The 13,624-nt window shown below is 36.4% G+C and overlaps 2 protein-coding genes and 1 long non-coding RNA gene across 4 annotated transcripts; 2 read left to right on the top strand and 1 right to left on the bottom strand.

Annotated features, from left to right (window-relative positions):
- The first annotated feature begins 329 nt into the window (after positions 1–329).
- On the top strand, positions 330–858 carry LOC113305087 (17.1 kDa class II heat shock protein-like). The gene is made up of 2 exons (XM_026554196.1): positions 330–599; positions 787–858. The coding sequence occupies exons 1-2, from the start codon at positions 330–332 to the stop codon at positions 856–858; spliced, it is 342 nt and encodes a 113-aa protein (XP_026409981.1).
- A 6,861-nt stretch (positions 859–7,719) lies between these two features.
- Positions 7,720–8,832, top strand: LOC113305086 (putative ubiquitin-conjugating enzyme E2 38). Its single transcript, XM_026554195.1, has one exon. The coding sequence runs from the start codon at positions 7,720–7,722 to the stop codon at positions 8,830–8,832; it is 1,113 nt and encodes a 370-aa protein (XP_026409980.1).
- Positions 8,833–8,901: 69 nt separating this feature from the next.
- On the bottom strand, positions 8,902–11,931 carry LOC113306866. 2 transcript variants are annotated; one of them, XR_003338876.1, is made up of 4 exons: positions 11,642–11,931; positions 11,129–11,234; positions 10,901–11,028; positions 8,902–9,258 (listed from the first exon to the last, which is right to left on the bottom strand). It is a non-coding gene; the product is annotated as an uncharacterized LOC113306866 (long non-coding RNA). The 2 variants fall into 2 exon arrangements; XR_003338875.1 differs by having other exon boundaries at positions 11,656–11,930.
- Positions 11,932–13,624: the final 1,693 nt, after the last annotated feature.

Below are 13,624 nucleotides of genomic sequence, written 5' to 3'. Positions count from 1 at the left end.
GAGAAACTTTAGATCAGGTTGTCCTCTTTCTGCTCATTTTTCTGATCTTGACCATTTGTCTCCTATTAGTGGCAGTTCTATTTGGTCTTATGGACCCACAATTGTTTCGACTATTGGTATACGACTTTGGAAGGTAAAAATTCTTTTTGAGGTATTTGATGTCTAGCTAATGACTATAAATTTAGCATTTACTGGGAGGCTCCCGCGTTCATGTGAGGAGTATTAAGTTGAAGGCCGTTGAATGGACTATCAACTTTAGTGTTGGACTATCGGTATTGCCATGAATATTTTCAACGAAGATAATTGTATACATCTAGGTAGAGTAAGAAATGGCGAGGACTCCTCCAACAGAAATGGATAATTCATACATGTTCCTCATGGACTTACATGGCAACAAAATGGAAGACTGTGAGATCAGAGTTAGGGTGGAGGCTGATAGAACCCTTGTCATTAGTTACAACACACCCGTTGTTACTTGCGAAGATGGTGTTAAATATATCTCCACGCATATAGAAAAGCTTGATCTCCCTCAGAACGCAAACATGGATGCAATCTCAGCTGTTTCTCATAATGGGGCTTTATTAGTTAGTGTCAACAAGGTAAGTCGATTGGGCACAACAAAGTATATCAAAGTTATTAACGCGGAGGTTTGATTGATTGGTATACATTACCAATAAAAAGGTTATTAAGGAAGATATTGCACTGATTAGATAGATTAGTACTAGCTATTAGCTGAAGGAGATGGATTATGATCATGATGTTTAGTTTAAAGTTTCTTTTATGAAGAAAGACAAGCCTGGTAGCTTGTTGTTCGTTCGTCTTCTACTTTTACGTAATCTGCTTTCATATGTATCTTAAACTGATGATTCATGAACTGTTACATCTCAGTTATGTTTTATGAATGTTCCTTGTTTGAATTGATTTTAAACCGTAAGTTCTTTCTTATTGGCCTTTCTTAATTAGGAAAATGAAGTCCTTGACTGTCAACCTTAATAATCCAGACTGTGAAAGAACGGCATGTTAGTAATTTTTGTTTAAATTTCCACCGTTCGTCTTTTTTGTATTTTCTTATTTCTTATGTCCATGCATGAAGTACTTATATCTTCGCTCCCATTGAAATTCTATTTTCTTTTCTTTTCTTTTCCGATGAACTCAATGTCTTATGTTATCCAAGGTTCCAAGGCCACACTACCAGCGGACCTGTATTTTTAAAATTTGACACACCTATTTGGAAAATTACTTGGTTCAACACGAGAACTGGTTCACGGATACACGAATACGACTGTGTCATGCAGATTGCAGATATAGGCTACAACTTTTCTTTTTCTATTTTCATTTATTTATTGAGATAGAAGAATATAATGAGACTAGATAGCAACAGATAGTGACTGGTGCACATAATTCTGTTGATAAAAACATACCACCATATTTACTTGGCAAAGATTTGAAGGAAATGAGGAGGCACAATTGAGTTGGCCAAAAATGGGACTAAAACTTGTGGTTCTGAAGTGAATGTTGGGAATATCTTTGATCTTGTTCTCCAACCAAAAACCTAAATTTAATTTTGTTAATCAAATCAAATACCCTTTGTTTATAGTGTTTTTTAGAGTTAAAGAGACATTTTGTGTTTTGGGCTACTTCTTTGTTTGATGTACGTGGGCGTTGGGGGCATTTTGCATTCTTTTATGTTATTGGCTTGTTGTTAATACAATGATTTTATAACTTTCGATGAAATATAATCCAAGTTCTCATTGCATCTAACGGTTTGGATTGCCAAAACTTACATAAACGAACTAGGAAAAAAAAAATTATACGAAATTTGGTGGCCTCACACACGCCCATTGGGTTTGCTTGATAAAATTATGAGTATCTATAATCATAAATAGATAAATGATTATAGCATAATCATTTTTATAATAAATTTTCGTAGACACATTTCTCAAATAATTGATTATCTTTAAAAAATTCTCTCAAAAGGAGGGGAAAAAACAATGATCTAGAAGTTTTCCCAAGTCCCCTAATGTTTTTTTAGCCCTCTCTCGATAGTTTAGAAAAAGAAGAAAAAATCCAAATCAATTTTCTTGAAGAAATTAATTTATTATAATAGTTTTAAATTATTGTGATTAATTAGTGTGATAGTAAATTTGTAATACAATTATTTCGAATAACCAGTAGGAATTCTTATCACCAACTGGGCGCCAACGCACTTCTGTATGACAACTCTATTCTACAAAAATATTTTTTTTCAGTTTTCAAAAATAATAATCGATCATTATAATGTATATATCTTTTTTGTTTTAAAACATTCTAGTTATTATAATAGTTATCCAACACATATATATTAGATGTATATTCTCGTGCATGATATCCTAACAGAGATAAATATCTCTCAAACTAGACAAGAAAGTAATTATAAAATATACGAGAATATACATCTAACATGCACACAGAACAATTTGTGACTTCATTGCATTAACCTAGTTGATTTGTATAATTTTCAGGACGTTAGTGATGCCCTCCTATCCATTTGCACCATGGTGAATTGACAAGGTTGTTCTTGCTGTAACTTCTATTAAATTTGCTCCGGAATTGAAAGCTGTTCCAGTCTATATACATATATAGATGAAGTTATGGGGTTTGGTCACAAGCTGACAAGTGTGGCTCGACATGGGTTACCACAATCATCATGAGTGTACCATTTCCAAAATGCTTTATATACCCGGAGAATATCCTGGGAATTCTACCGTGACTCACAGCTGCGGATCCACATCTGCCCGTTTATAACCCCAATGCCGAGAACTTTCTCCCTCGCTCCCCGAGTTTTTTTTGTGTCAACGTAGCATCATTCATTCGTACCATTTGCCATTCGAGTGTATCAATGTCTTCGATTGTATTGGGACCCAGCCCAACAAGTAGCTCCCACGTGGCAATATCTCAATGATTAATCTTTTATAAAATTTACTACAGTATTTCTTTTTTACTTTTAAGGCATTCAGCGTTGAAACAAGGCGCCATAGTAATATAAGATATGATTGAGGGCTAAATTGGTAAAATAGTTTGCTAAACCCTAATAAGATGTGGTATTTTTTCTTTTTACTCTGTTCTCACGTTTCCCTGAACTGTTGAATTGAAAACATGCAGAGAGGAATTTTGGGGGAAGGATCGGTGGTTTGTTAATATATGTGCCTAAAGGTGAGAGAGAGTCATGCGATGTTATGGTTTATATGTAATTATTATCAGGATTTATAGGGTTGACTACTTTTCTATTTGGATATGTTTATTTCTCTTCCTCTCAACTGATATTTGTAGTAATTATAATCAAATTGCTTTGAAAGTAGGAGTTTGATTATGATGATCTAGAATTCTAAGATATGAATCGGAACCATGGTAGATATTTTGAATTTTGGAATATGCATGTCTATGTTGTTAAACCGTTTCGGTTCTCTCTTTTCTTTGAGATTTTTTATACATTAGAAACTATTGATAATCCTTTCCTGATTGAAGTACTAAAACAAAAATAAACCTAAATAAATTAGATTAATAGTAATACCGATCACAATATAAAACCCAATAGTTTAAGTAAATTTAGGGATCGGTTTTAGAGTTTTTAGAGGATTGTTTTTTTTTTTTTTTTTTTGCGTGAATCTAATATTTAGAACAATTTTTTGGGGATTTTAATAAAGTGCCACATTTCCAATATGCAGTTTCTGAAAATGCCACCGTTTTTTTCAGAGTTTATTAAATGCCATACTCTTGACTTTTTTCATCCCGTTTTTTTGAGATAACGGTTAATGGCTGTTAGTCTCTGTTAGTGCATACGTGGCATTAAATAACCCGTACAAAATTACATAGAAGCCCCTGAATCAGTTAACAGGGATTGAGTTAATCAGTTATAGAGTAGTGAGTTAACCGGCTATAGAGTAGTGAGTTAACTCGCGACTCGGTGCACGTGAGAAAAACGTGCAAGATTTGCTAACGGTCGGAATACACGTGGGATCAATCTAAGAGAAACAATCTATACTAAAAATGAAAAATGGTATAATTTCCTCCAGAACAGGCTTGCAATTGAAGGACTGTCGCTAGGTGTGTTTACAAAACCAACTCCAATTATTGACAAAGCAAATTCAGAAAACAAAAACTGCTTCCAAAATTCTGTGAAATCCGTACACCCCGTAGTAACAAGAAAAAAGAGATTGGGTGCAGAACCTAATCCTTCAAGAGGCCTCGCTGCTTGAAACATTCTAGCATGGCAACACCAATCTTAGCTGGAGACTCGACCACGGTAACCCCAGCTGCCCTCAGGGTCTTGATTTTGTCATGGGCAGAACCTATCCTTCAAGAGGCCTCCTGACACAATAACTGCATTTGCAACAACAACAAAATTAGGATGACAAGGCTAATAACAGAGAAACCTCACAGCTTAAGTAAGATGCAGAAACAAATGAAACACGATACATGATATGCTCAGGCATCTATAGCTAACAGGCATACCTCCAGCATGACCCATATGACGACCGGGTGGAGCTGTAAGACCGGCAATGAATGCTACTATTGGCTTCTCAGTTCCACTTTCCTGTATCATAGATAACACAAATCAGTTCCACTCAACAACATGACACAATTTATGAATTAAAAAACTGTTCTGAATACTAATTTAGGTCCAAGGGCAAGTTTGCAACCCATAAGATTCTTCTTAATTGCCCTTTTTATACAAAAGATACTCCACAAATTTATATTTCAATATACCTTGATTAAAGCAGCAGCATCCTCCTCTGCAGTTCCTTTATCTGCAGCGCCAGCTCAACTCTCAGAACCAACCACTTGGTACCCTTCTCTGCATCACTAGCCACTGCATCATTGCTTCAATCTCACTCCATAGCAGCACCTCAGTTTCAGCTGCATCACTACTACAAGCCTACAAACAGCTCACTAGACTCTGTCTTCACTCCACCACCAGTCACTCTTCACCAGGATCACTTCAATTCCATCTGACCAGCTGCAACAAACCCCAATTCCAACAGCAGCAACCTGTAGCTTATTCTGCTCTTGCATTAGCTTTCTTTGCATCAACAACCAACATCAGCTGCCACCTCCTGCAATCTTGAACTCAAGGAGCAACAACATTTCACCAGCTTTCTTCCCTTGCTTCGCCAGTAGTCGCCAAACCCTTCAGCTTACAGCTCACAGCATCAGAATGGCAGAAGCAGCAGCAACATTGTCTCCCAAATGCAGTATCAACTTGTACCACCTGCACTATTTCTGTCTCAAGCCTTCCATTAACTGCCATCATCTGCAACATGCTCTTCTTGAATTCCAGATTCATCTCCTCAGCAACACAAACAAAACCCCAGTCCGAGACAAACCCATTTGAATAGCAGACAACACAAGGCAAGACCAACACTCCATTGCAGTACTGTTGCATCCATTCTACCAACATCACCACACAAACTCAGCTCGAAACCATTCACCAGTTCATACCAACAGCATCAGTTCACCCAACCAACAATTCATAAACCCATTAGCTCATTCAAATCCCTATAATTCCTAACACATGCATCTAACGGTTCCTGCTGCTCAATAAGACAACCACCCTTCACCAGCACATACTCCATCCCTCTTCCATGTATAGCAAAATCTTCATCTGAGTTCATCATTCTCTCTTATTTCAGTTCAATCCCAAGCCAAAACCCATTATTTCTCATCCTCCATCCATCCAATTTTCACTCAGTTCGAACCCTTGAGCTTCACATAACCTAATTCTGCCAATTCATCAACAACAGACTCATCTTCTCCATATTCTCATCAAATTCAGATGCCAACATAACCCATCTCTCAATTCCTTGTAAACATAACCCATCTCTCCAATTCCTTGTAAACTTGGAATCTCAGTTCCATTTCTTCAACAGCAGAATCAGATTCAATTATCTTTTTGAACTCAAAACCGTGTTTTAATCCAAGACCCATGTCTAACATGTTGTGTTGTTCTCAAACTCAATCCTGTAACAACCCCATATTCCTCCTTCATCGATCTATAACAGCAGCAGAGAGACATGCGTAAGAGGAGAAAGAATTGGGGAAGAAATGGATCCCTTCTTCTCGACCCCTAATTCAACCCATTAAATAACCCTTTACTCAGACACTAAACCTAAGCAAAATCCAGCTGAAAACTGACTCAAACCCTAATTTCTTCCACTAGAGAACAGAGCGGACAGAGAGAAAGAGAAAAAACTAGAAGAAAAATGAAGCGATACAAACTGTTTTCAATCCCACGAAGGATAAAGTAGTCATTTAGCCTGTGCTACGTGTAATAATTTCGTGCACGACATCTTGAGCCGTCCATATAAGACACGTGTAAGTAATCTTGACAAAGTCAAAAAAATTTGACCAATCATGTGGGTCCAAGGCGTTAGTGCTAACGGTTGTGGCATTAAATAAACTCTGAAAAAAAACGGTGGCAGTTTCTTGAATCGGGATTTGCAAGTGTGTCATTTTGTTAAAATTCCCCAATTTTTTCAACTATTGAAAGCTTAAATTTCCTATCCTAATTGTTTAGGGAGTCTTGAGTTGGATTTTTACTGGTAAATTTGGTTTTCATCACGAGTCTAATAACTTCAGGAATCAGTTTCAGAATGAAACTCGATAAGCACACCAACTCGTCTTAATAATGTATCAAAGAAGTTCACTGAATTATTAAAGGCCGGAAACCACAGTCCTAAGATGATCTCCACTACTAGGGGTTAAGGTCGTGAGTTAATACATAGGACATAAAACATCTTCTACCTCAATATTATCTCCAATGCTAGAGTCTTACCTTTTAAGATAAATGATATGGCCAAGTGGGTGCCAAAGATATTACGACATCTTGACTTCCACATAAGATGACCTCGAACCTAACACTAGAAATGCTCTATGTCTTTAGGAAGTTTTCAGAAGGTTTTTCTCTTGAAAGAAATTTTTTGCAATTTTTCCCCGCTAGAGTTGTATTAAATTTGAAAACCACACTACATAAATAGATACGCAAACTAGGTCAAGTTATTCCCGACTTCTCGGCCAATCTGATTCCTTACAAGAGTGAATATTGGACTGCTGAGTTTTACCAAGTTTGTGTGGAATTGTACTTGAATATTTACTGATTTGTTCGTTTGGAATGATATCTTTATTCTTGAGTAGATGGAACACTTTATTTGCATCGTTTTAATGGTACTTTGCATGTGGCATTTGTAGTGTTTAGATTTTTAGTTTGTTTACGTATATTCTTATCAATATTGTAAACCAACTGGCTTTAGCCCAGTTGATCAGGGGTTGGGCTCCCAATCTATAGATTGCGGGTACAATTCCCTCACTGATCGTGTGAAAATAAATAAATATGTATATATATGTGTACTATATGATTAAAGTGACTCTTACGCTCTAACGAGTCTAGCCGAGAGTTGGCGCTTTTTTAGCTGAGCTTGTCACTTCTGGCTCTTCCCTTCTGACGGAGTAGGGTACGAAGAGCGAGTTGGACTAGGAAAGAATTTAAAATTTTAAGAATTGGTTCTATAGTTTTAGGCTCTATGAATATTGATGACTTCATCTTTATAATTTAGATAAATTTATTGAATTGTTGAAGGCTATGATTTTAATGATTCAATTTTATTTGATTTTCACCTGTAAAGCAGGATCAAAAGAGGATAGTGCTACATATAATCTGAAGGAAATTATAATTTTAAAAATCCAATGGAAAATCGTCAACATCAGGAGATGGTCGAGATAAGAGTAGACTTAGGAGGAAGTAACAAAGAATTAGATAAAGAAGAGAAACACATTGGAAGGGAAAGTCATAATGAAGAGGAGGTGATCCAAATAAGAGTGGAAGGAAAAGGCAGAGAAGTAGCTGAAGAAATAAAAGTGAAGCAGGAGGTTGTAAGCAGAAAAGAGTTCAAACAATTCGATATAGTAAAATCTACTCCTGCTCTCAATGTTCCCTCATCTTGTCTGGCTGATCAGCAAATAAACCAGACCAATGTCGAAAGACACAACAGGATTATGCAAGAATGGCAGTTACTCAAAAAGGGTCTACCTGATTCAATCTATGTCAGAGTTTACCAACAAAGAACTGATATTCTCGAAGCATTTGTTGTTGGCGGAGCAGGTACTCCCTACAGAGATGGTTTATTCTTATTTCATATCATATTCCCATCTAATTATCCAAAGGTACCGCCCAAACTGTACTTCAAGACAAAGCCGCGTGGTGGCTTGTGCATGGATTTTCTAGAATACGGAGGTGGTATCAACGGCATTGATATTCGTCAAATAAAAGGTCTTGAAAAATGGAATTCAAAGAAATCAAGTATACTGGAAATGCTAGTAGCCATTAGACAATCATTTCACATTGAGAAACCTTATTTTCGGGATCATAATATGAACGACCTCCGTTTAGTAGAGGCCATTGAGAAGGGTTATAAGTTGGACGAATCTTATGATTGCGATGAAAGAGTCTTCAAAACGAAATGCTGGACAATATTGGGTATTCTTGCGAAACCACCGAAGGTTTTTGAAGAATTTGTTTGTCAACATTTCCGTGATCGTGCCGAAGCAATTCTAATAGCTTGTCGACCTTATTATAGGCTCAAATATGGTGATCATCCTATATATGAGACAAAGTTCTGCGATGAATATCGACAATCCATGGCTAATACGTATGTAAAGCTTCTCAAGGCGTTTATAAAGAATGGCTCTTCTTTGGATGATTATGTTGGAGACATTAATTTGGAAGATGACTTTGATTATATTCAGCCGCCTCCGCCTCCCACCAAGCCGCGTTGGCATCCACTGATTGCAAAGTATTGAGGTATTTGTTTGGGTTTTTGTATTGTTTGGTTTGTTTCCTCTTGTGGGCCTCTTTGATGTGGCTTGCAGTTTATTATGGGAGATGATACAGGGACCGACACTTTGTCCCGAGAAGATAGATTTATAGAGTCCAAGAGTTTGGCATTAGCTTTCCTAGCATACTTAACTAATATATCTGCTATACTACTAACATCTTTTCTATCAACACTAAGAATTTAAAAGTCATCAAAAAATTCAAGAAACTACCAGCTATCTCCAATAATTCCCTTGGTTGTCCAGCAGCAACTGTTGACTTCACCCATCACAAGATTATACATATTCTTGCTATCACAAAACAAAAAATCAGCATCTTCTTTTCATTTCTCTCTTTAGCCCATGCTGGCTATGATGGCCAGTGCCTCAGCTATTTCTGAGTCGAAGTGAAGCCTGAATCAAAAGTAAAATCAGTTACAATATTATCTTTAAGTTAAACAATTCCAATGCGAAAAGTGCCTGATTATTTCTTGGAGGATGCATCCAGTTGGTAATGATCAGGCGAGGTACTAGGAATTGGCACAGGCCTAAAGATATAACTACCATTTTTCTGTTGTGCATGCATTATTATCAAGAAATTCGATACTCCATTCAAGCAAAGACTTGCTAACCTGATTCACAACATTAATAGGGTTGGGTTTTATGTTATCAAAGAAAGCAATGCTCGTTAACCCAGATATTATTTACATGTTATCAAAGAAAGCCACCCTGAGATTCAGGGAACATACAGGTCTCCAAGAATCCCATTGGGTTATTTCAAGCTTGTCTAGTACTTTATCAGGCAGGGCATAGCAAGCACATAATTTAGTGCCTAGGCAGAGCAGCTTAACTAGGTTTCTAACCCCAGGAATTGTTGCCATGCAAAAGATGAAGGAATCATCTATAAAAAACAGTCGAATGATCTTTCCACAATCTAGACCCCGGATATAACTCCTTGTTGTTCAGCCCAAGAGAATAGTCTTGAAAGACTCTCAACAGCTGTAATAAACAATCAAGGAGACAAGGGGTTTGCTTATCTGAGACCCCTTGAAGGCTGAAAATGTTGACCTGTGGATCCATTTACAATGACTTGACTAGAAACAGTGGCCACATATATCTTTACTAGTTTTCATGAAGTGCAAAACTTCATGTGCAATAACAATGTTGTCAACAATCTGCCTTTTAGGAACAACGGCAGATTGTTGGGGGGGTATAAAATTATTTAGCACCACTTTATGCCTGCTTAGCTAGCACTTTCTGCACTTATTTGTGTAATGCATTGCTTGGGCTAATAGGCCTAAGTCAGCAGGCAAAACTGGATCAATAAATTTAGGGATTAGAGAAAATATAGGTCATATTCAGACCATCAGGACATTACCAGTTTCAAAAAAATTCTCAGTAAATCAGTTATACCATCTCCCAAAATGTCCCAATGTTTTTGAAAAAATCTAGGGGGTAACCATCAGGCCCTGGTGCCCCCAGGAATTCATTGATCTGAGAATAACCCAAACTTCGTTCTTATGTGGTATTCTAGTGAGAAGATAGTTATCATTAACATCAATAACATTAAGAAAGAATATCACCAAAAATATTTTGAATATTCGAATTTGAACTAGTACTTATATTGGCAAAATAATTTGACAGACAGGCACCAATCAGATCTTTATCTTCTAACCACAAACCACCATTATCTCTTAACCTATAAATATGATTAGTTCTTCTCTGAGAAGCTTTTATATGGAAAAATCTAGTGTTTCTATCACTTTCCTTAAGAAATTTGTCTCTAATGTTTTCCTTTATGTTTTCAATCTTGTTCCAAGTTTCATGCTCTTCTTATAATTTTTTTTTAAACCTTCCTAGAAACTAAATGCCCAGGCTTCCTAGAAGTTAGTTACATACAACAACTATTATTCTTTCTTCCCAAATGATATACTGTAGTCATATCTTCTGTTGTCGAAGCAAAGTGACGAGGCATTCCAAACAAAGCCAGACAAACACTTTCAGTAAATTTAGAGACTACTACAAGTAAAAGACGGAAGTGAATGATGCAAGATACCTTATTTTTTTAAACATATTTGTTCAGCCGCCAAGGCATTACTTCTTCCGCCGAATCTGTAGTATTCTTGGACGGGTCCGTTAAAATATCTCATGCCGATGAGGAAATCTTCCTAGTATGACTTGTGCCTGTATAAAGAAATTTCAAAAAATACCAAACATCAATAAAGCTTAAAATGAGATAACCCAGTAGAGAAAACTAGTTATATTAACTGAAACTGCACTTTACCTCATAGTCCTATCGTCAGTGGTTATTACAGACAGGTGCCTTGCAGTCAGTGGTGATTGATGGAAAAGTGAATAATGGGCACTCGACTGCGATGACATTAAGTAAACTGTACAAGTACCTAGAATCAGTAAGTCCAAATGTCCAATTCTGAATGCAGGGCAAGTGAAGCACATCAAAATCAAATTCTTTTAAACAAGCAAATTCAGAGAAAATTTTCTATTAATCCAACTATTCTAGTCAAGAAAAGACGCAAAGAACAGGAACCCATTACTACAAATTTGGCTTCAGAAGATCAAGCTAAGCCTAAAACATCCAAGCCTATGAGAATAAAGAAAATTCCAACATATTTATAGTGGAAACTTCTATTTACAACAGGAAAATATAATTAACAAGCACCAACGCCAACAAAAAGAAAATCCCCAAATAAAGACTAAACCCTAACAACAGATCAAATTCTGGCCCAAAAAATATTAACAAATAAATTTGATAACAAAGAAAACACTCCAATCTAACCTCAAAATGGTTACCTTCAGTCCTGGACTTTGCTGTCGATTGGATCGAAATTTCAACTTAAAAAACATCAGAATCTCAAGAAGTCTCTGAATTCGGACTCTCACAACAACAACCACATTGCCGAAGAAACCAAACATTTCACCTCAATTTACATAACCCACTTCATAAAAGTCAGATTTTCCGTATTTACAAATCATATTTGAAGTAAAGAAATGAGAATCGGATAGAGAAGCTACAGAGATGAGATGAGATATTTTTCACACAAACAGAAACAGCATTCAATAAGAGTGAAAGAGAACGCAGTAAACGATGGTTATTGGACCGCGGTCGGTGCCCTTTTTTTTTTTTTTTTTTTTTTTTTTGAAGCATCCATTTTATTTGTATTGTACGGTCAGGCAAAAAAAAAAAAGTGGTTTCTTAGGTCCATTCGTATGCAAAAGGTTAAAAATAAATTGATTGACCGATTAGGTGGTATGGCAAATGAGTTGCGCTATTATGGGAAAATAACTGAGCTACAGAGTTTCTAACGAACGATATTCATTAAAATGTTGGCGATAATATGAATATTGTTGGCGTTATAGTTACCATCGCTCGATTTTCTTTATATCGTTTTTGTCTAGCATTATCGCTTAATTTATGATAGCGATTTCCCTCCACTTTTCCTATATGTACCCCATGTACCTCTTCAAACCACTCACACCTACTTTAACATTTTTGCTTATCATTTTTGTATTTGTATCCGCAATTTTAAATTTCATAATCATCAATGGCAAGATCCAATGAAGAGAGGAATGATATTATGAATTGGTTTAGATTGCACAAGCCGAAGAAGGTTTCAAGAACTTAACGGATGAGGAAACTGAAGATAATAAACTAATCGACATTTTGATGCTCATACATTCGGACCAAATACCTAGACTTCGACAAAAGCAGTATTCTGGATAGAGTCGTGGATCAAAAATAAATAAAAATAACAACTCTTTGGAAAACTTAGATTGGAGACAGTTGTGTGCACTAACGGCTTGGTACATTTGGAAAGCACGATGCTTAAAGTGTTTACAAAACATTACACCATCACTTGTGGACACTATCAACCGTATTAGTTATATCAAAGCCTGCCATACTAGCTCAACCAAGTACATTCCCAACAAGAGTCCAAACCCAATTCATCTCATCAACGAAAATTTAGAAATTTCCAGTGTACATCATCAATGTTATGTTACAGTACTTGTAAAGAAGACGCAAGTTATTCCCCAACTGTCTGATCAAAGAGAAAACGGGAAAGAAAAAAGTGTTGCAAATTTGGTATTTGTTACTTGATTAGGCTTATTCCTATACACATGTCAAGTAGCTGGTCTTGCCATTTTAGCACCCACTATGGGTATTCCAAAGGGAAAAACACATGTGTTTAACTGTCAAATATACTACTTAGGTATACACGACAAAGTTTCTAAAGAGCGATAGAGTGTCCATCGCTATATGGTCTTAAGATCGCTCATTGGTCATTCCAACGCCAACGATAGTCATGTCGTCGCTAGTTGAGTTGATGATCGCTCATCAGTTCTTTATCCAACTGCTAAAATTTCCCTCCTATAAATAATCATCTCAATTCACACCATCTCCACTTCAAATTCGTTTAAACATGCCTAGTGCTCGCATAACCGAAGTAGTTAGTGACCCCTTCACTTGAGAAGAAGATGTTTCTCTAATTCGATGTTGGATTTCACTTGCAAGCGATAGAGATTTCAATTTAGAGACTTTTAACTTATGGGAAACTGTGTTTCAAAGGTTTATGACGTTAAGTCATGTAAATTCAAGAAGAACAAATGAGTGTCTTCAAAATCGTTATTGTTTCATCAATAACGATGTGAGAAAGTACGCGCAAATTATGTGGATGATAAAAGGGGATCATCTTGGGTTGTCAACTGAAGAACCAAAAAATAGAACATACCAAATTTTCTGAAAACAACAGAAGATGGTTTA

This window comes from Papaver somniferum, chromosome 8 (genome assembly GCF_003573695.1).
Source record: "Papaver somniferum cultivar HN1 chromosome 8, ASM357369v1, whole genome shotgun sequence".
Lineage (NCBI taxonomy): Eukaryota > Viridiplantae > Streptophyta > Magnoliopsida > Ranunculales > Papaveraceae > Papaver > Papaver somniferum.
This window is presented reverse-complemented; position numbering and strand designations above follow the sequence as displayed.